At 37.4% G+C, this 27,236-nt stretch overlaps 1 protein-coding gene across 31 annotated transcripts in view; it reads right to left on the bottom strand.

Annotated features, from left to right (window-relative positions):
- Positions 1-27,236, bottom strand: part of CACNA2D3 (calcium voltage-gated channel auxiliary subunit alpha2delta 3) — a 530,340-nt gene that overhangs the window by 371,367 nt on the left and 131,737 nt on the right. For 3 of the 31 annotated variants that reach the window (XM_080605864.1, XM_080605861.1, XM_080605870.1), the window contains exons 1-4: positions 22,409-22,485; positions 21,734-21,795; positions 20,723-20,851; positions 13,300-13,375 (exon numbers count right to left, since the gene is read on the bottom strand). The exons of 10 other annotated variants lie outside the window; for them this stretch is intronic. Coding sequence is in view for 11 of the 21 variants with exons in the window: in XM_080605872.1 (XP_080461998.1) it covers positions 20,723-20,851; positions 21,721-21,795; positions 22,409-22,861 (657 nt within the window). In the remaining 10 variants the exon portion in view is untranslated. 18 more of the 31 variants (XR_013955470.1, XM_080605875.1, XM_080605876.1 and 15 more) reach the window with 13 other exon arrangements.

Raw genomic sequence — 27,236 nt, 5'->3', positions numbered from 1 at the left:
AATGTCTTCTAGATTACTGTTACAGGTGCACAAGTGCTACTAAGAGATGCACAGTAGGAGGCACTGATGCCACTCCAGCCCCAATGTCATTGATAGCTATAACCCTGAACAGGGAGAAGAGCTATCACAGCTCCGGTTGGTCTTGGTCCTTCTGGAAACATACAGGTTGCTTCTGCTCATGCAGCCCCATACAAACAACATTTTGGTCCCCCTGCAGCAGCATTCTGATCAGTTTATGTACAAACTACACCAGAAGTCACCTAAAGGGCTTTGGGAAGGGGAAAAAGATCTTTTGCAGGACCAGTAGAAATCTGCATGCAACACTTCACTAATTCATCAATTCATCAGCAGCAACTGTAGAAAATCCTGAGCACTTTTTATGCCATAAAAGTATCGATGGTGTCATCTTATGTCTCTTGATGTCTCTAACACACACTAAGAAGGACTATGCTGAAAGACGCCTTAGTTGAAATGGGAAAGTTTGCCAGCCTTAAGCGAAGGAACAGAACCCACCACTATTAATAATCAATTTGCTTTTGGTTCATTCTTAAATTTTTTCCTGTTCCAACTGAAGATTAGGAGTCAAACCACAAGAACACTGACAATCATGTCATCATTAGCTTCTTGCAAGCCAGAAAAATAAAATTATACATTTATAACAGAGAAAGAGAGAGGGGGCATTTATTGCAGTAAATTAGGTAATTTTGCAATAACAGCTTACATTAAAGGATGTTAATTTGATTCCTGTAAGCTTTATAGCTTTCTGTCAATCCTGCATCCAATAAAAACTCAAAGGGTAAGCATGAAAATACTCCATTCACTCCAGCCCATTTACATCCTTGGTTCAAATTAAGAGGTTTTGGTGACAGACTCTGCAGAGATGTGGCTGATGGAAGCGCATTCCCATCAACGAACAGGTAATTCAATGAACCCACTCGCTTAAGTAACTAAGAATCAGAGCCCAGGTGCCACAAGGTATGAAATGGTATATTCCACACAAAAAGCCAACGGAGCCCCAATAAAATGGCACTACTCCTGAAAAGAGCAGAGCAGAAATTGAAGACAATGCAAGATATCTAAATGTGCTCTTTCTAATTGCTGGTACTCAGCACTAAGAATGAAGCCAAGCCTCTAGCAAACTAACCTTTTATTATATGTTCAAGCTTTGCAGTAAAAGACAACAACCGGTTACCAGATTTAGAACTCTTTGATGACCCTGATAGTTGGGAAAACATCCTCCACTATGCTATGAACTTTTCCCAAAACAGACTGAGGATACTGAAGTTACCAGGTATGTATTTCGGACGAGTGACTCACTTCACCGCAAACTTTATTTCACAATTAGTGGTTACAGAAATCACCCATCCTCTATCGCTTTTCGTGAGCCGTTAACATCCATCCCACTAAGAATACCAGCAGTAGATTATTATTTTCTCCCCATCTGGTTCTGCTGACCCAGTGTGTAAGATTACCCTCTGGAAAAGAAAAGCCACAGGGACCGAACGAGGCATGTTTCTGAGAGGCCCTCATAAAAGTCTCTGGTTACTGCGGGATGAAGACAAGAGGAGGAGTGCCAAAGCACACAGCAGCACAGCTGACAGGAAGATAATGTCCCCATGCAACTGTTCCTGGATATTTTACTATTATTGCTTCAGTAATCCTCAACTCTTTGTTCTGTTAATTAGCATTCAGTGGCTATAATCCTGCCCAGAAAAAGTCTTTGTTCCCAGATAATAATTTCGTAACAAGCAGAAACATTTCACAAATTTTGTAACAACAAATGAGTCAAGGTCATAATCAACTGGTCATCTTTGGCTTCACTTGGAATTCTTCCCCAATCCGATTTCTAAATAATACTAGTTTACTACTAACTACATATGAAAGGATCAATATATTTAGAAGAGATGTCCAGTTCCATGACTCTTGGTGTTGAACTTCTGCAGGTTGCCCATGAAAAGCTGGCAGTCCCCTTCTGGTCTGGTTTAAAAAAAAATGGAGGTGGGCTGAAGGGTTTTGTTCTTTTAGCTGGGCATATATGGACAATAAGAAAGGATAAAGAGGTCCTCTATTTTTCACATTTCACTAAGAAATGAAAAAGAAGCATTTGCTAAATGGCAATTGGGAAAAAAACACACCTAAGCACTGCAGCAGTCTTCCCAGCACTGCAGTGGTCTTCTGATAGAATTACTTTAATTTCCATCTTTGTTTCCTCATTCAAGAAATAAATTAATATTGTCTTACAGGGATAGTTTGATGCTGAAATTTCTATCATTCCTTGTGTAGAAAAGATGTGTAAACATTTAAAAGATATTATTCATCCATTTGCTAAAATATTTACAAAGATTTGAAGATATTTCAATTTAATATCTTCTGAAGCAGTTTAAGAGGACCAGGTATTAGCTTACATTATAGAACAATCTGAATATGAATGAATAAATATCCAAAAATGCAGTTAAATTTATTTCTGCCTCAGTAGGATATTGTAATAGGATAACAAACAGCCCAGATCTTTGAAACCGTGTCTGAAAATCAAGTCTCCTTGAGTATACTTTGGTAGTTAAATTAGCTTTTTCCTTAAGAGTACACACATTAGGTATACAATATTTGAGACTAATTTAAGATTTCGATTTCTCTCCCAATCAATTGTAGCAGGTATGTTTAGACTCTTAATTACTTACTGGTCTTGCAGCTCCCAGCCCTACCTGTCACCAAATTGCCAAAAAAAAAATCCCATACTATTCCAAGTTTAGCTTCACAGTTTCCGTTTGAAGAAGTTACCATTTTGCTCTAAAATAAAGCATCTTCTAGACAGATAACATATCCTTATGCTTCACTTTTTGTCTGTATATAAGGCTTTTAATTTATTAAAATGAGAGCTACAATACAAATCAAGTCTGATGTCCACCGTCCCTCTACAGAGGCTTTCAATTTTATAACACTGAACAGTCACATTATTAATTTGTTCAGACTTCAGCTTTAATCTTACATATAAACACTGCAAAATAACAAATATCTCAAAGCTATGCTTTGTAGTTCAAATATTGCTCGGAAAAACACGATCTATCAAGTTTCAAGCAGTATCTACAGTGAGTAACAAAATGATCTGTAATAATAGGGAGTAGAGGAAAGGAAATCTCACAGACAGTACAAGAAGTCTTACTAGTTAAGCTTAAAGACATGTTAAAGAATCAGTCATTTTACCAATAAACACAACTTAGTAGTCAGACTTTGCAGAAATTGTTTTTAAATCCCTTCTTATTTGAGAGTAATGATGGAAAATTTAAGTCAAAGGGACTTGGTTTTGCAGTAAAAGTAGCACAAGTGAAATCTGCAGTTATAATAAAGGCTATATTCTTAGAGAAAGAATGGTCTGATGGCTGAGGTATTAACCTTGGACTTGAAAGAACTGGGCTCAGATCCCAGCTCTGCCACAGAGTTCTGCATAACCTTGAATTAGTCACTTAATTCCTCAGTGCATCTGCTCTCAAGACATTAAGCAAGGATGATAATATTTCCACAGTTAGCTTCACCTTGCTTTTATAGGCTTCAATTTTGCAAATTAGGTAGAAAACAAAATCTGTAAAAAGCCAAATAGTGTAGCCCCGAGAACAGTTTGCATCAGGAATGGGAATTAGTTTCTGTTCTGAAGACTTGCCAGCAGTCTTAGGTTGCATGGTGTAATCCCAAACACCATCAAAAATCCTAGGAACTACAATTATGGAAACAGTCAGTAACAGCATTCCAGTTTAACTACTACTCCTGCAATAATGTTTATATCACATACACTGTACATGCATAAAGGGCAAAGGCTTATTACTTCCATTGCTAAAAACACTAGGCTAGTTAACTTGAAACCTAATATAAAAAGTAACTTAAAATTTATTACTATATTTTCAGGGCTTTGTATATATATCTGAAAAGCAAAAGGAGTAAGAAGTTTTGAGTAAAACTTGAAACTGATGAAATAAAGCATACTTTCCATAATTCTAATGCAAGGAAGATATACAGAGACTACGCAGCAACACTCCTAAAGTACCAATACCACGAAATACCTGTCATTCTGAAGTACTGTGATACATTCAGACAAATGAGACATTGTGTGTTTATCTACCTTGAGATGTTTATGAACATGATCTATTACTCAGTTTGTAAAATCAGTTATCCCACTTCTCAAGCATATGGTAAACATGTATCATGAAGAATCACAAGGACTGTACATCGTTTAAAAAAAGCACAGTAATTTTAAACATAAATGCTCTATTTTTATTCCCCTCATAAGAATGCTGAAGAAATGCATAAAAATATTTCCAACCACTACCATACAACTTCACTAGAAATAGAGGCTCAATTAATTGCGATTAGAATCACAAAACACTTATTCTCTATTTAGATTCCATAAAATCAAGCACACATCAAGCTAAAAGCTTTTATCAAACACAGTGTCAAAGACTTTAAGCTGACTGACTAGCAATCATACTTCAGATATTTAAAAACACATTAAAGCTTTCCAGGTATAGCTTAGCTCTCAGTTTGCAGTAGTTTGAACACTGAAAACAAAAGGCATTACTGTTCCCACCCTTGTAAGAAAAAGAAAAGGGGAGGAGGTGGGGAGTGGGGCACTGTCATAAGATAGGAAGATGCAGACAGAGACAATTTACAATGGGAAAGGAGGTGAGGTTCACATGTTGAGCAACAAAAGAAAATCACGTGAATTTGCAATCATCAAGCTTGAACTGGAATTAATTCCTTTTCCGGGCTCCAACAATGGAGCATCACAAACCACTTGAGTTTCACATTTCAAGTTTATGCCATCAGCAGAAGTCCTCAGTGGAATTATGAGTCCGTAATTCATTGTTGTCACTATTTATTTTATGCGTTACGGTTGCCCAAATTTTGTTTGCTCAAAACATGTACTCACATACTTACCACCCCTGGACCTTTGTGTGCTTGCATAAATCAGCATCTCTTTTCTTCTACAGCGGAGTGGGGAATCTATCCCAATAGAGAAACAACAAAATCTAACTGCATAAGCAATTTTCTTCTATGTAAGATATCTCCAGTCCAAAAATAATAGTTCTAAAAACTACTCACTTTTCCAAAAAGTTCCCACTTAGAAATATAAAATATCTATCTCTGCTCAATTTCTTGGAAATGGTAATAAAAAATAAACCAAAAATGAGGTCATAAGCTTCATGTAGTTTGTAAAACAACCAACAATACTAACAGATTGGACTTTTTTATTAACAATAGATAAAAACCTCTGTGAAAATGAGATACAACAGCAAAGCTGATGTTATTAAAGCAGTTTGCAAGAAATCATGACTTTACCAGTTTCATAATGCTAACATGGGGGGAGAGGAGAAAGGACAAGAAAAAAAAAATCTAATTAACCAAAAAAATCTCTCAGGTAGGAGTAAATGAGGGCTTTTTTTTTTTTTTTAAACTGGAGTGAATTTTGTTGCTTAACACATTAGAAGCTAAAATTCTACATCACTTTAAGCTCCAAGAAATTTGCATACAGCAGCTGATACATTCTTGCAAACCCTCCTTCCCCTAGCTGATCACCGTGACATCCGCATACAAACAGCACTCGCAGGAGCAGGAAGTGCCAGACAGACCCAAAATTTAAAAGCGCATACAGGCAGCATGAAATAGTCCAAAAAACTGCAAAAGTACCATGAAATACAAGAATCTACAATTCAAACACCAGCAAGTATCAGGCTTACACACAACACCAACATAATACAAAGAACAAAATGCTGCTGTAAGTGAAGGAATGCTGCGAGGGCTCTGACGCAAAGCCCCCTGCCGTTCAGCCATCCTGCAGCACAACAGCACTGACAGAGGAATAGCAGGAGCACTCTCTACTGCTTGTAATTGATAAACATTTGTATTTTTATCTACCCCTTTTGAAGTTTGTACTTACTGCAGCCTACAGAAAAGATGAGAGCTTTCGAGATACTGTTATCCTACAATACACAGTTATCCTACTGCGTCCTATAGCCAGAGGACAATTTCTGCTGCTGAGGCTGAAGGTGTACGTGACTCAACAGTGCCTTGACTCAAACACTATCAACAACTTGTATTAATCTAAAAATAAAGCATGGTAAGAATCGCACACTACATCGCACACTTTGCATTTGTGTAATCAAAACAAACAAAAAAATAATCACTAATTTAAGAGCTAATCCAAAAGTGAGGAATGCATTCTTTTTTATGACCTGATACTGTTGCAGTGGCTCCATTTCACTAGGAAGTTTGAGTACTGCAGGTCTCAAATGTATCAAACCAGTCCCTCCCCTTGAAAAATCTCTGAAAATACAGATTGATTCATTCTTTCTTATAATTCTAGCTTGAACAATTAGTCATCAGGACACAGACACTCAACTGTATTTACTATATGGATTATTGATGCAGACCCAAAGAAATGGCTACATTTTACTATGACAATCTGGCTACCATGCCTGCTCAATAAATCTACCACTGAACAATTTTTGTTGGAAACAAGTTCTTGCACATGCATGATGGCTACCTTTCAAAACATAACAACCAGATTCATTTCCACATATAATTTGTTTATATATTTCCTCAAATTTCCAGTGTAAATTGTCCATATCACACTCTAAGTCTTCAAGTTTTCCACTCCAAAAAAGGGAGAAATATTGAGAAATATTGAAGTCTCGGGTTTGGATCATTTTTAAAACTACAGAGACAAAACACATTGCTATACCAGAATCTGCTATATTATTTCCAGCTCAAATACCAAGTATATGAAAGAATTAGAATATATATATATATATACACACACACACACTTATTTAAAGCAGAACACTGGGGTAAAAAGCATATCAATTAAATCCAGCAATACTCAATGGTAAATTAGGTTGGGGGAAACACCTTGAGCCCAAAGGAAGCACTGACCATGCTCCAGGGGGATCTGCTTGTGAGATCTCAGGGCAGCACGACAGCTGTGGCCCTACAGCCCTGATAGACCAAGCTCAACCAAAAGCCCTCATCCCTGACTCCATTTGTTTGTGACCACTGCTGTAGTCAGGCTGTTCGTGCCTGGCACCTGCTGGGCACACTGGCCAAGTCCCTGCTGCATTTGTCCTACAACTGCTGTCAGCTCCCTTGCTCCTGACACATCATTGCTGTCTGTTAGTTGTGACGCAAGCAAACAAAATAGAATTTTCTAGCATAAAGCTGAGGGTGTTTTCCTGAATGACTTTGAGCATATGGGAATGTCTGAGCATGCATGACCTGCTGTGATCCCTTTAAGGAGCATCCTAACCAGAGGGACTATGTCTCAGCACAACATACGGTGTACAGCATTTCTGGGCAGCATCCTGGAGCAAACTAGTGCCCACAATTCTTCTTGCAGAGAACAAGTTGGTTGCTCTCAAAGACAGCCCAAAAATAAAGTGCTGGAACAAAACAGAGAACAACACAAATTTGGAGTGTAGACAGACCTAACGTCAGTAGGCAACACCAGGGTCCAATGGATTTCATAGGGCTAAGATGGTTAATTACTGCAGCAAGCTTGTCTGCTTTTCTAACTTAAGTCACCTTAGCTTTATTTCCAAAATGCAGAGAGAGAATTATAGAGAAATTATAAGTTAATCCTCTTTATACACTAAACTTCATGCAGCCAAGCAATTGTCAGATGGTGGTGGATTTTCTGTGGCCACAGCAGACAAGCAACCAGTACCTCTGAGACAGATAAATGATAGCTGACTCTAGTGAACGAAAGCCCCATGTTGATTCATATTTCAAACAAGTTTTAATCGTACAATGCCTTATAACCATCTACATTTGTCTGTAGTTTTGCTTGACAAATGAAAAAAATTCTCTCCCTGTTTTTTTTTTTTTTTTTTCCCTGTATATTATCCTTCTCTTTCTTACCTGGATTAAAGCACAAGCAAGAAAAGAAAGCAAATTTTCTGAAAAAACTAGCATATACACACAGGCATGTAGGGCTTTTATTGGTTTTAGGGAAAAAAAAAAGTGTTTTCCATTTCAAAAATGGACAAATAAAATCCTCAAATCTGCTAATCAGATCAAAGGAGCTGTATACTGAGCGCTTGCTACTTCAAATATAGCTCTTGGGAATGGAGACAAATTTCTGGTTTAAAAGACAACATTAGGTTTGTTTTTAATAACACACTCAAGTTTCATAACTGTACCAGATCCAGAGTGTCAATAGCCACAAAAAAACCTCTGTCAAAGTGCTTCCCACTCAATAGTACTCAGCTGTGCATTTTTCTTTATAGCTGCTTCCTTTCTTTATTTTTTAAAAGCATTTTGCTGCAAGTAGGCAGCCTGTTATACATGAAGGGTGGACTTCCAGTCTGCACTGTGTATCCCAGTGCAAAATGAACTCCAAAGCACACCTGCAGAGCTCTCAAAGTGTTGGGTTTTTTTGTTTGTTTTTTCTTTCTTCCTTGATTTATCAATTTGCTCCGGACATTACAGAAACTAATCAGCATCTCAATATTATTTTCACATATCATCTTAATTGTGATCATATTTAAAATAGATAAATAGGGAGCCTTCACTGTAGAAGAGATAGTAAATAAAATTAAGAATCAAGGACTGTAAGCTGATAAAAAACTGGGAGATTTATCACATGAAAAGTGTTTTCCTGGTAGTATTTTAATTAACATTGGCTACAAACAATAACATACGACTTTTACAGGGTACATAGTCATTAAATAAACAGATGTTTTAATGCCGATTTAAAGGAAAAATGTACAAAGGTAAATAGATTAGCCTACACCATGGTTCAGAAAGCAGCACGCATTGTTTTCATAAAGACTAAATTTGTTTTGATTTTCAACTGTTTTAGCCAGCGTTTGGTCAAATAACAAAACCTAGTAGTGAACTAACAATTTTGTTACAAGAACACCAAGTAAAACCAGGTGCATGCTGTTTCATGCACAAACACAAAACCTACAAAAACTACAAGAGAAACTAGAAGCAGTAAAAGCTACTCATGCAACACTGTTCAAACACACGACTACCAGAAGTGAGCACTGAAATTCAAGGGGGTAGAGGGGGAGAGGGGGAAATATGTTCTCTGCACAGAAAATTTATGTCCCAGGTGAAGCTGTCCACAATGAAGATAAATAGCTATTATCTATATCTTTAGGGCAACAACAATACACTGTAACATGCTTGGTCCAACATACCCATTATTCTGCCCTGCAACCCTCCCCGTTCCAATCTCCGAACACAAACCATGTCCTTTGTATTCCTTTTTCTACTTTGTGTAGCTGATATTTCTTTCTTACAAGTAACTAAAGTTGTAAGACATTTATCAAACAAGCAAGCTCTTGAATTTCACCTTACTGTTTAATAAAACAAGCTAAAAATCAATACACATAGAAACAATCTTAGAACTATAAGTGACTGAGAGTACATTATATTTGATACAGTAGATAAAATAAAACCCGAGTGACCACAGATCACATACTGTAATAGCAACAAAGCCAACAGGATTATGGTAATTAAGTAGTAGAAAGATCAATAGAATACCTGCTGACTGTCCAAAATATAGCAGAGGCGGCTCTTTGAATTTCTGACCCAGAGAACAGCCTGATACATATTTTTTTGTTAGCCCTGCATAATCTATCTTGAGGAAAGAACTTGGTTGTGTACTTAGCCCACAGGTGAACAGGTGAATGTTAGATTTTTTTTCCATGTTCATTGCAAAAAGCAATTTCAAGGAGCCATACAAAGCACAACAAAAAACAATGAACCAAAAAAGAAAATTAGGAAGATTTTTGTAGTCTTTTTCTGGTTTTGTTGTTATTGTTATTACTATTTTAATTCATGGAAGCACAATATCCATTTCTTAATTATGTTTGCTTAGAAGAAAACACGATTTTTGATAGATATACACATCTGCAATTTCATAGCAAAACACAAAACTTAATTGCATTTCAAAAGTTTTGCTTCAAGATATAACCAAAAGCAAAAGCTGCTTGTGGACTGTCCCAGAACAACTACAGAGGAAAAAAAAGGGAAAGCAAAACAGTGTCCCTGATAGTTCTTTATATTTGCTGCATATAACAAATGTGGTATATTTTGAACAAAAACTGGCCTTCACTTATTTTTGATTCATGCCTACATGCTGGCAGTACAATATAAATTTCAGATTGCAGTAAAATCTTGAATTAGCTCAGGCAAAAAGCAACCAAAATCAAAAAAAAAAAAAGTCACAACCAACTAAAAATCCTCTCCATTAACACAGGACAAATTGAGCCAAATGTTCCATAAAAGATTTGAATTTTGTTTCAGTTATTTCATACAACTCTAATTATTTCTTCATACCGTATATGGGAGATGATTTAACCAAAAACTACTACCAAAGCTGTTGATACTCCCCAGTAACCTTAGACCTCATAAGGTGCCTCAAGGCTCACTCACAGCAACACTGTGTTCTATGAACAACCCCAAAGACTTCTAGGCATCTTCAAAAAGTTTTCAGTGGATTTAAAAATAAACATGGAATTCAGTTTTTCTTAATTGTTCTTTCAATTATTTGTTGCACTTAAATATTACTTCCATATGGTATATAACATCCTTATTATGAAATCATTTTAAAGGAGCTCATCCCCTAAAAGTGAACAGTCAACAGTCAGTGTCAGGGAAAACATGCAAATGATCTCTGCCCACAAATCACAATAAACTTATTTTTCCTCCAGATAATCAGTCTTCCACAAACAAAAGTTCAGTTATATCTATGTGGCAAATTCAGTAGTTAGCTCTTCTTTTTTCATTTTGATTAAAAAAGGAGAAAATGTGCACGAGTCCCATTAATGACTGCGGATACCAGCTTTGTTGTTAGACATGAGTTCCATCAATATTTTGTAAACACTCACTCAGAAAACGCCTTTCCAGTGGAAGCTGAGACATTTTCAGTCACAAGCAACACCCATCTCTCCAGTCATTTTATACTGGATCATTTTCCTTTAATGAGTCTTTGTTAACAGAGAGGTCTTCAACACCAACAGGAGTAGCAGAGATGCTAATCTAGAGCGCTAGAGAAAAAAGGCTCAGGATGACAATGGGAAGATAGGTTAGTCAGGAGTCAGCACTACTACACGTTACCTGGAGCTATAGATTTCCAACAGGCATCAGCCCTAACCTCAGTCACTATAAAGGAACCTGAGGCACGTACACACCCGTGAATGCTTGCTATGAAAGACAGAGCAGAGGAGTTGGATGGGACGAGGTAAGGCCAGACTGGATGACAGTTCAGTGAAGTCACAGGTCTATCAGCAAACACCACAGATACCTTGAGATCACCAGCACCTAATAATACTGGCACTGACTGCATCATAATAGCACGATGTCACCGCACTGCTGCCCAGCACTAACGCATACAGTGTGACACAGAAGCAGAGCATGAGGCACAGAAGAGGCCTCATGGGATCACTATGGTTGAAGCTACCGGAGTACAGCTCAAATCCCTGAAGAGTTTTGCTGGGCAAGAAGCAAAAGGTTTGTCTGTTAAGTGATATACTTGAAAAATAAACCACCTATGTGCATCTGTTTAGGACACACTAAAAGCTTGTTGGTAGTGATTTATCACTGGAAGAGCGCTGTGAATACCATAAGAAAACAAAGAAGTTTTAATGTGAAAACACGATGAAAAAGTCACTTTAGAATTATTAAATACATATATATGTTGAGATGTAAGAGATGTTTAAAGCACAGAATTTATTATCACAGAACCCACTGAAATCAACTATATAAGCAGTATTGCTAAAAATACTGACGCTCTACTGAGCTAATGAGAGAAAAGTGGCTTTACACAGGATATTTTTCAATAAACAGAAAGACATTTTGAAAAATAAATGGGTGAGTCTGTGCTGGTTGCTTCTGCAGGAAGGCTGTTCCCAGCTGTCCAAAACCGAAGTATTAGCATAAGCCTCAAAGTCCAGTTCTAAGAGACACTATAGTAGAGAAATAGCCAGTTACTTCTGTAGCTATTTCTGTATCTTCCATATTCAAACCAGTTCATTCACACCCAGTTATTACTTTATTTTGTCAGACATTAAACAGAAGAGATAACAGTAATCGTACATATGCATGGCTACATACATACTATGTTCGTTTATTACACACAATCCTCATCTTTCCATTGAAACACAAAAGCTGATATGAGAGAAGAGAAAAATGAGAAAACAGAATAGGATAAAGTTAAAAACATTTAAGTTCAATTATTTTAAAAAGCATGAATATTCTTTAACTAAACCTAAAGCTTAAACATAACACAGCCTTAAAGAAGAAACACACAAGGCAGTAATAGGAACATAATTTTGTTAGCTGTACCAATAATCATCACTACGTTATCACAATAAATGCTGCGTGACTTAGCTTCTATTTCTTAATAAGCCATTTGGCCAACCAACCATCAAGAGACCAGTGGCATGGCACAGTACATCAATATTTGTGTTTCTAAATATTTTCTTTCACTGGATGTAATCCTTATTTTTCTACTGAGACAACTGGAAGATATTTTCTGTATAAACATTCACGGAAAAAAAAATTTAAATAGCAGCAACGTAACATTTAAGTTGAAAAAAGTCTGCTTCCAAACATTACCTTTTTCTGCTAGATTATTGCACACAAGTATTTGTGACTTTCTTGCCTCACCATTATTCCTATATTTTAAAGCTTTTCAATAGCTTGGATCATAAAGCCTCTTTTTCTCTTAGCAAGATACGCAATCCTTCCCTCAACAACCAGAAAAGATATGAATTGTGTCAGAGCCCCTGAGACATGAACTCCTTCACTTATGGTGCTTAAAAGGGTGAAAGAACCGATCTCGTGGGGAAAAGACAAAGACCAAGAAAGCCACACCTAACATGGCACTGAGGCTGTACTGTTCCCAGGCTACACGCAGCAACAAATTACTCTCTCAAAAGAAGAATGTAGGTCTTACATGAAGTGGAACAATTAATTTCACGCTTGTCAGCCCAGTCTCAATAGTGTGTTGATTTGAATCAGATATTTGTGGCGCATTACTGCATGCAGCGGACTGTCTTGATGCCTCCTGAGCAGACATATTGCAATGATGACTATCATTGTAAAACAATCCATCAATAAGAGTAATTACAGTATTGATCAAAATGGCTGGTTGTTCGTATCAGAATCAATTCTCAGGAGTTGCCAGAAACAAATATCTAATGGACTATTCCATCACTGCAGCAACTGAAACAGCTAATATTCTGGAAAGCTCTTAATAATTACTCATTGATTCTAGATTTCTGCTTCAGTAGTTAGCTATACCCTGCTTACTGTTGCTTGAAAGTCAGTCTTAGTGGTTGAAATAAGATTCCAATGCAAATTTATAAAGTGCTAGCATCTGCAAAAAAAAAAAAAAAAATCAGAAACACCTCATATAATTTCACTGCATTCTGCTAATCAGAGGATCTAATTATATTTCTTATTACATTGTTTCTGGGTGAGAAACTTTATTCTGGATGCCGACAGCTCATTTTACAGTGGCTGCTCTTACAGTACTCTACAATAGGCAGGGTGGAATGCATTAAGGCTCAGATTGTAAACAATAGAAAGCTTAATACCATTAATGGGATATTTTCGTGTACATGTCACTCACTACATTACAGATCATGTTGAGACAGCATCAGCTCTTAATGCTGCACTATAAACCCTAGAAGATATCTTCATAACATATTCCTATTTCATTTTAGATTTGTCTGCTCTCACATCCAAACTGTCCTACTCGTTAACTGCATCTAAGATTATATTAAAATGTGTTTGCATGCTGATATAATCTTAAATAGCCAATAAAAACATATTTAAATTAATAAACTAGCACATTACACAGGCATAGCAAGAGACAGTATTATACCGTTTCTAATAAACTACTTTTATATAACACATTAGCATTATCATCAATTGGAAATCACTAATATTTCCTCTGATGTTTGCTGAAGTAGTGTTAATTATACTCACTCTCTTTTGGTATTCATGTACCATCAATGTAATTAATTTGGAGCTTACTGAAGTGTGAAATGTTCTGCCTTATAATAGATTTCCCAGAACCTCAAACAGCAGTCGACCTTAAGCATTCCCATTTTGCTATGGCTAAATACAGAGGTTGAGTTCAATACTCCAGTATCCTCAATGGTAAAGCAGAAGCATAGGAAATAACAGAAATTTGAAAGCTGTTTTTTGAAAAATGTTTTGCTAACAAGGTTAGCATAAATGTCTTTCATGTGTTGAGATGCCCAAGGTGAGCTGAAACGCGTAAAGGCAACCAATGCAAACAGCATGGCTGAGCTCCGACTCCAGGGTGAAAAAGACTAGCATTGCTTCTATTTGTTTTTAATTGCACAGAGCATCTTTAGCAAATCATTAGAAGTCTTAGAACTATTAATATGGAACATTCTGAAGCACTGATGCTTAGGGCAAAATAAATGAAATTTTGCAAAGCGGGAAAGGTAAGGAACAATTATTGTCTCAGATAACAGCACCCATTTATTCTGTCATTAATGATAATAATAGAACTCCATGAATTTATATAAAACCTGTTTCACACCTCACTGAAGTCCAGAGGAATATTTTTTTCCTGGCATATTTTGGATTAGGCCTCATAACATAGAGCTCTCCATAAACACCAACACAGTGAGAACATTAGATATTTTAAATGTTTAGATATCTAAACATTTTTTTCCTCAATATAATTCTATTTATACACTCTAAACTGTGCTCCACTTAATTCCATGTTACTAATGTTGTCTTGGCTTTTTTTCCCTCAAAGGGATTACATTTCCACCTTAATGATATCATCAGAAAGTTAATCTATGTTCATGCAAGATGCTTTAATCATTTCCTGCATCTAACAGCTGGGAAAGTCTTTCAAATGCAATAGTAAAACAGTCTAGAAATCTTAGTGCAAGAGCCACCTGACACTGCTATTATCACAGTTTTGTTAATTTTAATCAGGAAAGAGCTATGATTATTCAAATACTACCAAACCAGTTCTGATAAATATCAACCTTTTAATAAGCACCGATATATTTTTAAACCTACAGCCACAAGGGTGAATAATCAGCAGTTCCTACTGTTTCCACTCATCTTGCATCCTTCAGAAAAGGAAAGCTTTGGAAAACATAACATTTAAAACTTACAAAACTAGCTTAAAAACATTCTACAGAAACCCCGAACACAAAACCAGACAAAACAGATGGCAGATCTTCTGCAGAGAACCAGTATTTTCTGCAACATTTGCCGAACAGATGCATCTATTCTGTGCGAAGGGCACAGAGCACAGCATAGTGTTGCAGGACTAGCTTTGAAAAGTCCAAACTCTAGATACAAGAATAAAAGCAGCCTTAAACATGTTTATTCTGTAAATACAGGTAAAAAATTATGACAGAATGCTTTCAAAATATGTCAGCAAAGAATCGCTGTGAGATAGCTATAAATTACAGGACACTAATTTACAGGAAAACTTCTGCAGACGCCAGTCTTCTCTAAACCAAATGCAATCACTGCATTCAGGATATGCATCCTTATGTCTTTTTAAATTATACTTTTAATGCATCATAATATTATATCTTTAAAAAAAAAACTTCCTTGAGCAAAAGCTATGCACAGCTGGTGAACGAACATGAGACAATCCTTGCCATCTCAAAACAGCTGACAGAGAAAAACCAACAACGCCCGAGGTGTCCACGTGCCGTCATTAGCACAGAATTAGTTCACTATTTCAGCAAATTATGCTTTGTAAAAAATACGTTTGCCAAAATGATATTGTTTGCTTGATATGCTCTAGAAAAAAAATAAAATAAAAAAGGCAACTTTTCTGCATTGTTTCTATTGCTATCATTTAAAACTGCACATTAACAAACATAATAAAAAATGCTGACAGTGACATTTAGCGTTGATAATGACAGATAATGTTATTAAGCTAGGAGATGTACTTCTAGCATTTTGCAACTATCGCAGGTTGTTACTGTGATAAGCCACCTCCGCTAAGAAGCGGCACATGAAGTCAGTTTCACTGGAGCTGAAGCAGCTCTCTGCACCACAGCATGTCCCGTTTCTGGTCGTTTCAAAGGGCCAGAATTCTCTGGAGGTAATTAATGCCTAAGGACAAGTTCATAGCATTACTACCTTCCACTCAACGGCATTTCACAAGGGACTGTTTCAACCAAGCTTTGCAAACAGACTGTAAGCCACCTAAATATGTTTTCCTAAAAGTCGTTTTACTAACAGCAACCCCAAACACAGGCTAAGAGCCCCATGAAGCCTGGGTGCACCACGCAGTACTGATGCTTGGAGAAGCTCCCCCCCCACAGTCTGTGTGCTTCTACATTAACCTTGTTACAACCTGGAAAACATTTATGAGTTTTAGAATTTCTTGACAGATTATTATTCCAATTGTCTTGCTTCTCGAGATTTCATATTATAGATTCAGTCTCATGTTATCGATTCAGATAACAAAGAAAAATAATAATTCATCTTTTTAAAAAAAAATCTTTCCACATTTTGTTGCTTTACCCTTTGTTTAATTATACAGTTCCAGCAGAGACATGCACACCTACACTGACTGACATTTTGATTTTAATGCTGTCTAAACAACAGCTTATTAAACACATAAGAAAATCCACATCACTGCAGAAAAGAAGTGGCAGAAACCACTTGCTTCCTTGATGCTTGAAACGTACTACGAACTTTTGGCTTGGAATGAACAGATCTCGTCAATACAGCAAGAGAGCAGGAGTTAAAGCTGACAAGTCTCTGCTCAGCCACCGCATAAATAACCTCAAAAATTGAGAACCTTGCCAGCACAACTGCAAACACTGAGACCTGAGCGTCCACTTGGAAAACAAGAGGAAAATTACTCTGTTGTAAGATGAGTGCAAAATACCACTTACATGAGAACTAAGCGGAGGCAAAAGAAAAGGTTAAGCACTTGGCAGAGCAGATATGATGCTGTCATACCCAAGTGAAAATACCTTCCCTAGCCTGCTTCAGACATCCAGGAATGTAGGGCAATGACTAGAAGGATTCAGTGGATGAACAGTACTTCAAAGAAAGCGGGAAAAAAAATTGAATATTGATAACTTGCTGTCCAAATACCATCCAAATGCTAAGATGCAAAGCCACCAGCATCTTGCAGCACAGTCACCATCAAAGTCAGCAAATTATACTACATATAAAGAACAGGTATGTGCTTTTAAATATACATCAGTTATTGCATACAGCTCCATCCATCAAAAATGGTAAGGCCAAAGGCATAGCAGCACTCTGTGTAAGTAACCTCATATTCCATATTAATGTTAAAACCCTTTTTATGAAACCTGTGGAAACTACTTGGAACAAAAGAGTTGCTCTTGAAAGCTAACCACAACACGATGAGAAATCTTTGTCCACCAAAACATCTTTTACCATGACCATGCTGTTTCCAATTTTCTCCTTTTGGGAAAAGTAGAGAGACATGATGAGCCTGTAATTCACTGGGGATTCAGACTTGGCCAAGATCTGTAGTTCCTCTTGCTTTGACTTATAACACATAAAATTACAGTCCTCAGTAGAAAAAGTTTCCAGCATTTAACTGCTCTGCTATATAACCCTAAAGCCACATGAAGTCTTTATAATTTTTAATTTGAGATGCACAAAATTTAATTTTAAAATATGAATTTTGAATATTCATATTAATTATTCACTTTTCCCTACATGCAATAAGCAGTCTACTTGTTTTTGTAATAAAAATTTTCAATACTTATTTTAAGAGAACGACAATTTATCTGAACAAATTCAAGCATAAATATGAGGCTGACATACATTGTATTAAGCTGCTCTAAGTGGGAAGAAAATTTAACTAAAATAAAATTAACATTCTAACATTCTAATTAACATTCTAACTAAAATAAGATTAACATTCAATTTGTCTTGATATTACACTCTGTCACATAAAATGTATTTTGCAATATGTATGTTGAACAATCAAAATTTTTGAAAGGAAAGGAATTACTAATTTTGTGAAACTGTATGCAATATTACTTACAAGAGAGAAGATTCATGCTTCTAGAATACAACAGGACTTGCTTAACTAAACGCCTAATTAGACACGCATGCAGATCTTAAGTCTTTTTAGTCGGTAAACTACTAAACCAATAGCAATTAAAATGAGACATTTAAGGTAACAGTAACAAGAATACTTACCGAGTTTCATTTATGCACCCGGTGCTATAATCTGGAAATAGAAATCTACTATTTATCTTTGACACAAAAAATGCCTATATGGATGAAGCAACTAATAATTGCTCAGCGATGCATAAAGTATGGCTCAACAACATATTTAATTGTGATTATATCTAAATGTTTGCAGACTGGACAAGGGAGAGACAGAATTAGACTAATTTATGACTAAATTTAACCTTCATCTGATGCAATTATTTTTTTTTCTGACATCAGAAAAAAATGGCCAACCTGGCCAACCTAGGCATCTCTAACCACCGTTCTGCAAACTGCAGCATGCCATGCATAAATAAAGCTTGGCACAAATTATTTTTTTTCCTTCCTTACCTGGGGCATTACGTTAAATAAGCTGTTCCATTATATTTAAGCCAACCTTTATAAAAGTATTTCCAATTCCAATTTATATCATGCATTACTACGAAGCGCACATCAATGCTGATTAAGTCAGCTAATTCAGAGAACATTGCTTCTTCTAAAGACACAAATGGTTTTGTCATCATCTTGTATTCAGACTCTTCTCAACCACGTTGCCAAGATACATTCGCACGTCATTTCAGCCACTAATAATTTTTCATTTACCAATCTGACAAGTAATAAAGTCACCTGTAAGCTTTAATACAGCAAGCCAGAGAAGCTATACTCACGAATATCTAATCCACTTTACACTTGCTTCTTGTTGGCCAGACAGCTGGTGTGCTGTGACCACCGCTTATTACACTTAACACAGCTATTCCACTCCTTCCTAGAGCACCTGCACTGCTGCAGTGTCCAGCTGTTCTTTCCCGTGTTACATTTAGACTGCAGACTTTTGGGGATAAAATTGTCTTTTCATTGCCCTAGGTAACTATACACAACTGAACTCCGAGATGCTCTAAAACAAACATGACAGAATAACAAAATATACACCACATGAAAAATTTACAATTTATGTTGTCTCTGATTTGTCATCAGTATTGTTACTCATACTGTGGAAGTTTTTACAAATAATGTTTTTCAATTCAGTGGTTAAATAAAAGACTTCATCTTGGGTCAAAGTGCGTTATCCCCTTCTTGCCCTTTCATTTTGAAAATAAAACAGAGATGTCAACTTTGAAACAGAAGCGTGGAAACACTTCAAAGGTTGGGTTTCTAATATGCTAAGTCACAAGGTTTTGACTTTTCCAAAACATTCTGGAAGTGACAGAATTAAATGCTTTGCATTTTTTATGGATGTCATCCCACTACAGCGTTAATAATCCCCATGAGTACAAAGATGAAACAATTTAAATCCAAGTCTACGTAAGAGAAGACAAACACGTATTTTTCAGTCTGCCTAAATAGAAAACCCTTGGGAGTTCCTACTAGAACTGCTCCTGTCTGCTGCAAAAGTTGCTGATATTCTCCAAGGACAAGCAAACTGTCTACAGCGTTGTGCTAGTTTTTTGCTGAGATACCAAACATCAATAATAAGGGAAGAGTCTCACTTCTCTTGCTTGGATTTGTCAGAAGCATTTTACTTTGTCACCTTGCCAAAGTTAACATTAGCACATGAAAACTCTAGATCTTGGCTAGAACCACCACCAGGACCACCACAGAGGGCTTGGAAACACCTGGCAGTGACCACTGCAGCTACAAGGACAGAGCCCCAAGGTAAGAGCCAGCCAGTGGAACCAGCACATGCCCACAGCAGCTTAATGCCCCTGATGGCATCCCCTGCCCATCTGTTGTTCTCAGCCAAGCACCTTCTCGAGCCAAAGGCTACCACACCATCAGTCCTAAAGATTAAGTGCTCACAGCCAGAAGTAGCCATTTAAATCCACACAAAGGATGCTTACAACTGGACATATGAAAATCTGTTTGAGGCTTTATCTTTAAAAATGAGCAAATGAAAACCCTCAGGGAAATAACAAATGAACAAGCCACATTTCAAAAAAAAAAAAAAAGCAATTTAGCTGACAAACTTGAGCACTTGTGAACTAAGGAAAGCTTGATTTATAGTTGAAAAAGCATTTGTGCTTGCTTATGCAAACACTTTATGATGCAAGCTGTAAGTGTGCTGTTTCTTCATGAGATCAGTGACTTTGAGAGTATCCTGTGCACTGAATCTCACAAACTAAGGTTTCAGATGTACAATTTTGCAGTTGCAATGCTTTCTCTGCAAAATTATTACATTTAAGTGCCATTTTATTTCTATTCAATACTAATGGTTTGCATCAATGAAACATTTCTATGGATACAACATTTTAGAGCTCCAGACGTAGATCTGAATCATTAACAGAACGTCAGAAAACCAGACACTAATTCCAACAGCTGAAAATTACTGTAAATAAAAGCTAAAGCTCTGCCTTTGCATGCTTGGTTCACAGAAGATGCTTAATGTTTTGACTCTACCCACTCACATCAGCTTCCACAATTCAGCATAACTTTTACAGAAGGGACTTCTGTACGAAGGTAAATGGGTTAAAAATCTTCAGCCTTCGAAGACAATGCAACTAACCTGAGAAGGCAAAGATGACTGAAATGTGGCTTTGTGCTCTTCAAACCCAATGCTCAACCTACAATAGGTGGTGACCTGGTTTCTGGATGCTGTCTCCCAGTTCTGTGAAATAGCTCTGCTCTGGTAGAACTGCAGAGGAAGCAATGTAAAATTTCATCCACTGGAAAAAGTCAGCCAAGTTACTTTGGCAATTATCAATGATCTCAATATACCTTTAAAAAATAATAATAAAAGAAAAACAGGAGGCTTCCAGATTTCCATTCCACTGAAAAAATGACACTCATCTACAGTGATTTTATTACTCAAACTAAAGCAAAAATCTCTGTGTTAATGAGATACATTTGGGAACTTGGGGTCAAACCCTATGATCGCTAACACAGTGAGAAGATACAAAACATCACAAAGCACTTGAGGGGACTTCCTCACAACATTAATTTTTAGCCTGGCAGAACTATACTCATTATAAGATCCCACAGATGAAAACTAATGTACTGTGAATTTTATACCACTTCATTATAATTCAAATGACTTTTTCTTCCTTCTTACATTTTCATTGTTTGATATACTAGAATACCTCTGCTCCTTTTATATAAAGCATAGGAATAATGTCAATGCTCATCAAATAATGTATTAAATAAGTAATATTCAACAACTACATATGGATGAGTATTATTCAAGTATGTTATGCTACAAAATTGTCATTTCGTATCAAAATATGACTTGTGTAGCAAGGCAAAGAAAAACTAAAAAGGCAAGGAATCTTTTGAGGGAGAAAAAAATCAAAACATATTAATCATTCTTGTACACTATTTTTAAAAACTGATATTTATGAAAAACCTTTCTAAAACTCTCTTTCCTACTCTTAACATTTATTTTCAAATCCTTATGTCTTACCTATGAAATAAGTACATTGACTATATCATCACAGTCTAGTTTGTTTTAAGCCACCAGTGAAAAATTAGCTCACCACCCAATGCATTTTACACAAATTCACAGACCATGGTACAGCACCTCTGGACACTTGGCAGTCCTTTATTGTCCTCCTTATTTTCACTGCAAAGGCTGTTTTGCTGCTTTTCAGAAAGCAGAAAGACCAAGTATTAGTGCCTTTTTGCTCAAGACATTCTTCAGTGTAGGCTGTAGTCTATCATAAAAATATTAAATTAATTGCTGTAACCATAAAATTAGGTTGACAAACTATTTTCCTGCGCTAAATTGCACAGTCTGAACAGTTCACTCCCAGCCTCTTGACATTTTATGTGAGCAATATAAAATGTACTGAATTTCTTCCAGCACTACTGAAAACAGAAGCGTCTCATTACAGGCCAAACAATTTCCGTATCACAACATGGAATGGGTGTTTTGTTTAATCTTCTGATGTACAATCCTTCAAACTCTATTGCTTCCCACTCTGGTACGCTTACTGGAAGCTCTGGGATTGTCTGTATAACAGCACTGGCTTTCATACCTCTTTAACTGTATAGGTTTTTTTTTTCCTTGCTTTTCAGAAAGTGTTTCTGAGCTATAAACACAAAACAAGTTTACAAAGGAAATGGAAAATAAAGTTTTACAGAACTTTGTGTTTGCTTTCACACTGATTTTTCTAAGTAGGTCTAAACCTTATAAATGACTACAGATCACCCAGACAATTTTCTTCCATCCTTGGAGTCTCCGGTGTGTGCTTACCAATCCGAGTCCCACTCTACGCCTGAAAATTTGTCTGGGCAAGGCAGGATCTGACTCTTGGTCAGCAGTCCAAGATTCAGCACTTAAAAATAATTCGCAATGCTTCCTCAAAGCACCTGCAGAGCACAGGAGACCTGCAGCTCGGCACTCCCCTTGCACATTCTGAGCTCGCCTCCAAGTTGTGGGCTCTAAATGCTCTCCACCTTCGGCACACCTCAGCACCACCCCCTCAACAGCTGGCACGTGCTCCTGTGGCAGGCAGTGCCGCTTCACCAAGGCCGGCTCATTGACGAAAAGAGCAGCTGGGTCCGGGGGAAACAGAGAGACTGGGGAGGTGAAGGGAGAGAGGCTGCACCTAAAGAGGTAGCGAGCGGCTGAGGGGAGGCCTGAGAGGGCCTCAAGGAGCCAGAGGCCTGCAGCACGAGCAGAGCTGCTGCTGGCAGGAGACCTCATCTGTGTTTTACAAATCCTTCAGTTAAGTCCCTACGGGGCAGTGAGAAGTCTGTGATTACGCTGTGAGAAGTCACGTCAGAGTCCCCTTGTAACTGAGGTGCAGGAAGTACCTCAGATCACTGGGCCCAGATAAGGGGCAAGAAGGACAGGCACTCTGCCAAGGAGTGGAGCCGCAGGAGCAGCTGGAGAGTGGGGCAGGGCCCCGGCAGAAGGAGCAGGCCCTCACACACCGACTGCAGGTGCTGACCTCCCCCACCCAGCCACATCCAGCTCATCCTAAGGGAGCTGGAAACGCGTTAGCCCTTACAAAGGGCACGGGCTGTGCTTCTTACTTAGCAGTTCTCAAGCTGTGTGGGAAATGACACATGCAGAAATGACACGCAGAGAAAAAATTTAAGATTCACTGCCCTGGTGCCAAAGTGTCTGCCGGAGCAAGTTGTATCAATGTGACAGTGCTCACACCAGAAGGACATACTGCTTCAACACCTGCGTTGCCACAGCTTAGGCTGAAAGAGCTGAGAATAGGCACTTCAGAAAGTGTCACCTTCTATGCAGCACAACTTCTTTCCTTGGAACCTCATTTTCCTGCAAAAGCTTGATTTTTTTTTTTCTCCAGTCTGATGGAAGTGTCTGCTACTGTCACACAGCCCTTTTAAATATGCCGACCATGTCATGAACCTTATTTGCATATTAATAGCTCTCTCTCAAGGGATTAATTGCCTTCCCAGTGGAATCGCACCACGAAACTTCTGCAGGGCTGTTCTGGGTCTGTGACAGGGGTGGCTACAGGCAGTTCAGCAGCTCAAGCCTACCATTTCTGAATTTTGGATTTCTCAGCACTTACCTTTCCGTGTTCTTAAATGCTTTTCAGTAATCATTGGCAGTATGAGATAGAGACAGACCTTTTAAACTGAGCTTACCCAGTTCAATACAGTTATTCAATTTATGATTTTTAAAGATTTTTAAAGATCAAATTAAATCATTTGATTATAGAATTCTACAGCGTGGATAATTTTCACATTAAAAAGTAATTGATACTGTTATAAATGTATAAAACTGGAAATTTGAGTACACTGACATTCTAGAACTCCTTCCTTTCAAAAAGAGAAGAAAAATACGATGCCAGGTTGTTCTCTCTCACAGGCTATTCTGAACTAACACACGCTTAATGAGGCTACACATTTGTAGTCTCTCTTACGGCCACATAGGAGATTTTAAAGCAACTTCACAATATACCGTGACTGAAATTATCTAAATATGCAATAGAACCCATTTGTATCTGAATCCTGGCAACCATGGAACTCACTGCGTAAAATGAGAGACTACCTAGTGTACCTAGTGTTCATGTGAGGCGAGTTCATTAGCTAATATGACAGAGGCTACAGTGAATTTCTGATTTACTGCAGTGACCTGCAATACAAGAATCCGCTTAGCAGATTTCAGATTAAAAAAAAAAAAAAAAAGACTCTTCCAGCAATAACCTATTTATGTTTCTTCTAAAAGGGATAAAGAGTGTAAGGGGAATAGACTAGAGCCTTGGTTTAGATTAGGCATTAAAACCTTTTCTATTTGAAGTGTTATAATAACCTTGTATTCATTCCAAGATTCTTGGGAAAATGTATATACTTCTCAGTTCACAATCTTTTTACAAAGTATTTTACTCACTTGCTCCTCCAGTTCATACTTTCTGTGAGGAGGGAAAAAAAAAAAACAAAACACAATACCAGTCTAAACACTTCTCCAAATGCAGAGGAAGAATTTCTAGAATATTGTTTGTCACAGTTTGGAACACACTGTCACTGTGGAACACACACATTCATCTCAATGCTTTTTGGGCCCACGCAGATTAAAATAGCAGGAAGTTGTGGGCTTCTTGGTTTGATTTTGTGTCTGTGTGTTTTGGGTTTGTTTTGTTTTGTTTTTGAAGACACCACTGAAATTACTATATCCTTTTCTTGCACTGCTGTTTCAAGGCCTCCATCTCTGCGACTTAGGACATTTCTGCAGAAGCAGACAGTCTCTGCTTTTGCTGTTGTGAAGTCACTAACTTTGATACACTTCAGAACAAAAACCTAATACCTTAATCAGCTAGCAATGAAAACCTAGTTGCAGTGGAGTTCGTATTTACCCTTGACAGAACAGGATAATAAAATATTTAAGTGTATCAGAGAAATAAGCATACATAGAAAACACTACTCAAGGCTGTAAACATAACTCCAGCATCCCCTTTACAACACAGAAATTACCATCTAGCCCAAGGGTGTCCTATACAGATGAAAGGCCAAAGACACTCAACATCTCAGCAAAAAAATGCTTATTTTTTCCATGTAGAAAAATCTCAAGTCACAGATCTTAAATATAATCCACTTTGTGAGCAAAGAGGGTACAAAATCCTCCATTTGAACATTTGAACACAGGACAAGTCCATTTCAGAAAAGAACACTTATTTTTCCAGAAAAATCTCATCAAGTCACATATCTTAAATACAGTCCCCTCTGTGAGAGAGAAAAAAAAAATCCTCCCTTTGAGCACAGGACAAGTCAACCAACGGAAATCTCTGCCCTTGCTGACCGCTCCTTGATCCTTTCTGCAAGCACCAGACATACTATGCTCCAAGCTCTTTCAGAAGATGCCATCTCTCCTCCTGTAGCATGCCAATATCGCAAATGTTCTCACCAAGAACACCTGCCCGCGATGCACCCACAAATTAACTCCATTCAAGGACCACATGCTGCAGTGTCTGGACTCCAACTGCTACTTCCCAGTAACCTAAATAAAAATCCAACTCCTGCACTGACACTTCAGTGAGACCTAGTGCAATCAACACTTGCAAACTGAACCATCAGTTTACTTCATCACTTTACACTCAGCGCAGCTACAGTAAATTGAAATATGGGAGGTGCTGTTAACACTTATTCAATGGGATATAAATATTTAGACTTGACAACTGGACAGATTCAGGGCATTCACACCACCCCAGAACTGACTCTTACACAGTAAGCGGAATCTCTGAGTTTCACAGGAAGAGGCAAGGCTCATTTTATCACCAGCTATTTGCAGAGGGCTGGTCTAAGATTTGAGGAAGATTTGTCCCCTCCCTGTTTGAAAAAGCAGAGTGTTTGATAGCCATTTTCCCTGCCCATTGCACGCAGTATCAATTGGTATTGCTTTCATGCTTTGTAGGATGTCTCAGGGTTATTTGGAAGGCACCTCAAAGTGATTTTATAGTTTAAGTCATTTTTTAAATCTGCATGAAATAAAAGAACAGAATTTATGTGGTCAAAAGGTATGAAACTTCACACAACACTAATTTTATGACCTTTAGACTTTCTGTGCATTAATTATTTGATTTCTCTTCATAATTGCAATACAAAGCTTTTGAACCTGGTTCTGGTCAAATATTTCATATTATTCCAGCTTTTGCTGTTGAGAATTACTTGTTTAAATTTAATTAAAAAAAAAAAAAAAAAAAAAGCTATTTTCTTCCCTAAACAAACCCAGTAAAAAGGAATGCATTGAAGGAAAGGTATAAAACCAGGTGGGTTAGGCGACCTGGACATCATACCGAGAGCACACTTGTGCTCATACATGGATGTTGTCACAGAAAGTTTACACACTGAGATCAAACCTCATCACCAGGTCAGACGCATCTATGCCAAGTTTTCCAAGCTGGTCCACTGACAGATGGTTTCCTTGATGCAAGGAGCCTGGATGTGGTGCAGGCACCTTGGCTGAAAGGGGACTGCGAGCTCACACCTGATTATGGACATTAAATGAATCTAATTATTAAAGAAAGAACTGGGAAAAAGAAACATGTCATACTGAGAGACCCCTTCATTACGTGTGAGACTCAATGTAAAATGCTCCAAACAGGACTCAGTTTTGACATTTTAGCCCTTGAGAATTTTAGTGTAGTGATGAATCTCAAAAATGTTATCTTAAAACAAAAAACCTCTACTGAAATTAGACAAAGATGCACAAAAGTAACTATAAAACATTATGAAAGATGACTTATTTACAGAAAAGTGTGTTCTGTAGCAGAAATATTGTGCTGGGATATATCCCTTCGTAGGAACATAAATAAATTGTATCAACGGAGTGTGAGCCAAATTCATACAATCCTTTTTGGCCTTACTACAGCAGCAGCTTTAGTGAGGACTCAGAAAGGCTTGAAGCCTCTGATCAAAAAAAGGATTATAAATCCGAATAAAATGGATTAAAGGAAACACTGCACATTGCTAAAAATACCAAGCATAATTTAAAAACTGTTCATATGTTACCATTCCATTACACTGATATTTCAGTTAAAAAAATAAAAAAAGAGCTGGGTTTCAATCTGAACATATCTTACAGACTTTGTAATGCATCTTGTCCA

The sequence above is a fragment of the Anser brachyrhynchus genome, assembly GCF_964034855.1.
Source record: "Anser brachyrhynchus genome assembly, chromosome: 10".
NCBI classification, from domain to species: domain Eukaryota; kingdom Metazoa; phylum Chordata; class Aves; order Anseriformes; family Anatidae; genus Anser; species Anser brachyrhynchus.
This window is presented reverse-complemented; position numbering and strand designations above follow the sequence as displayed.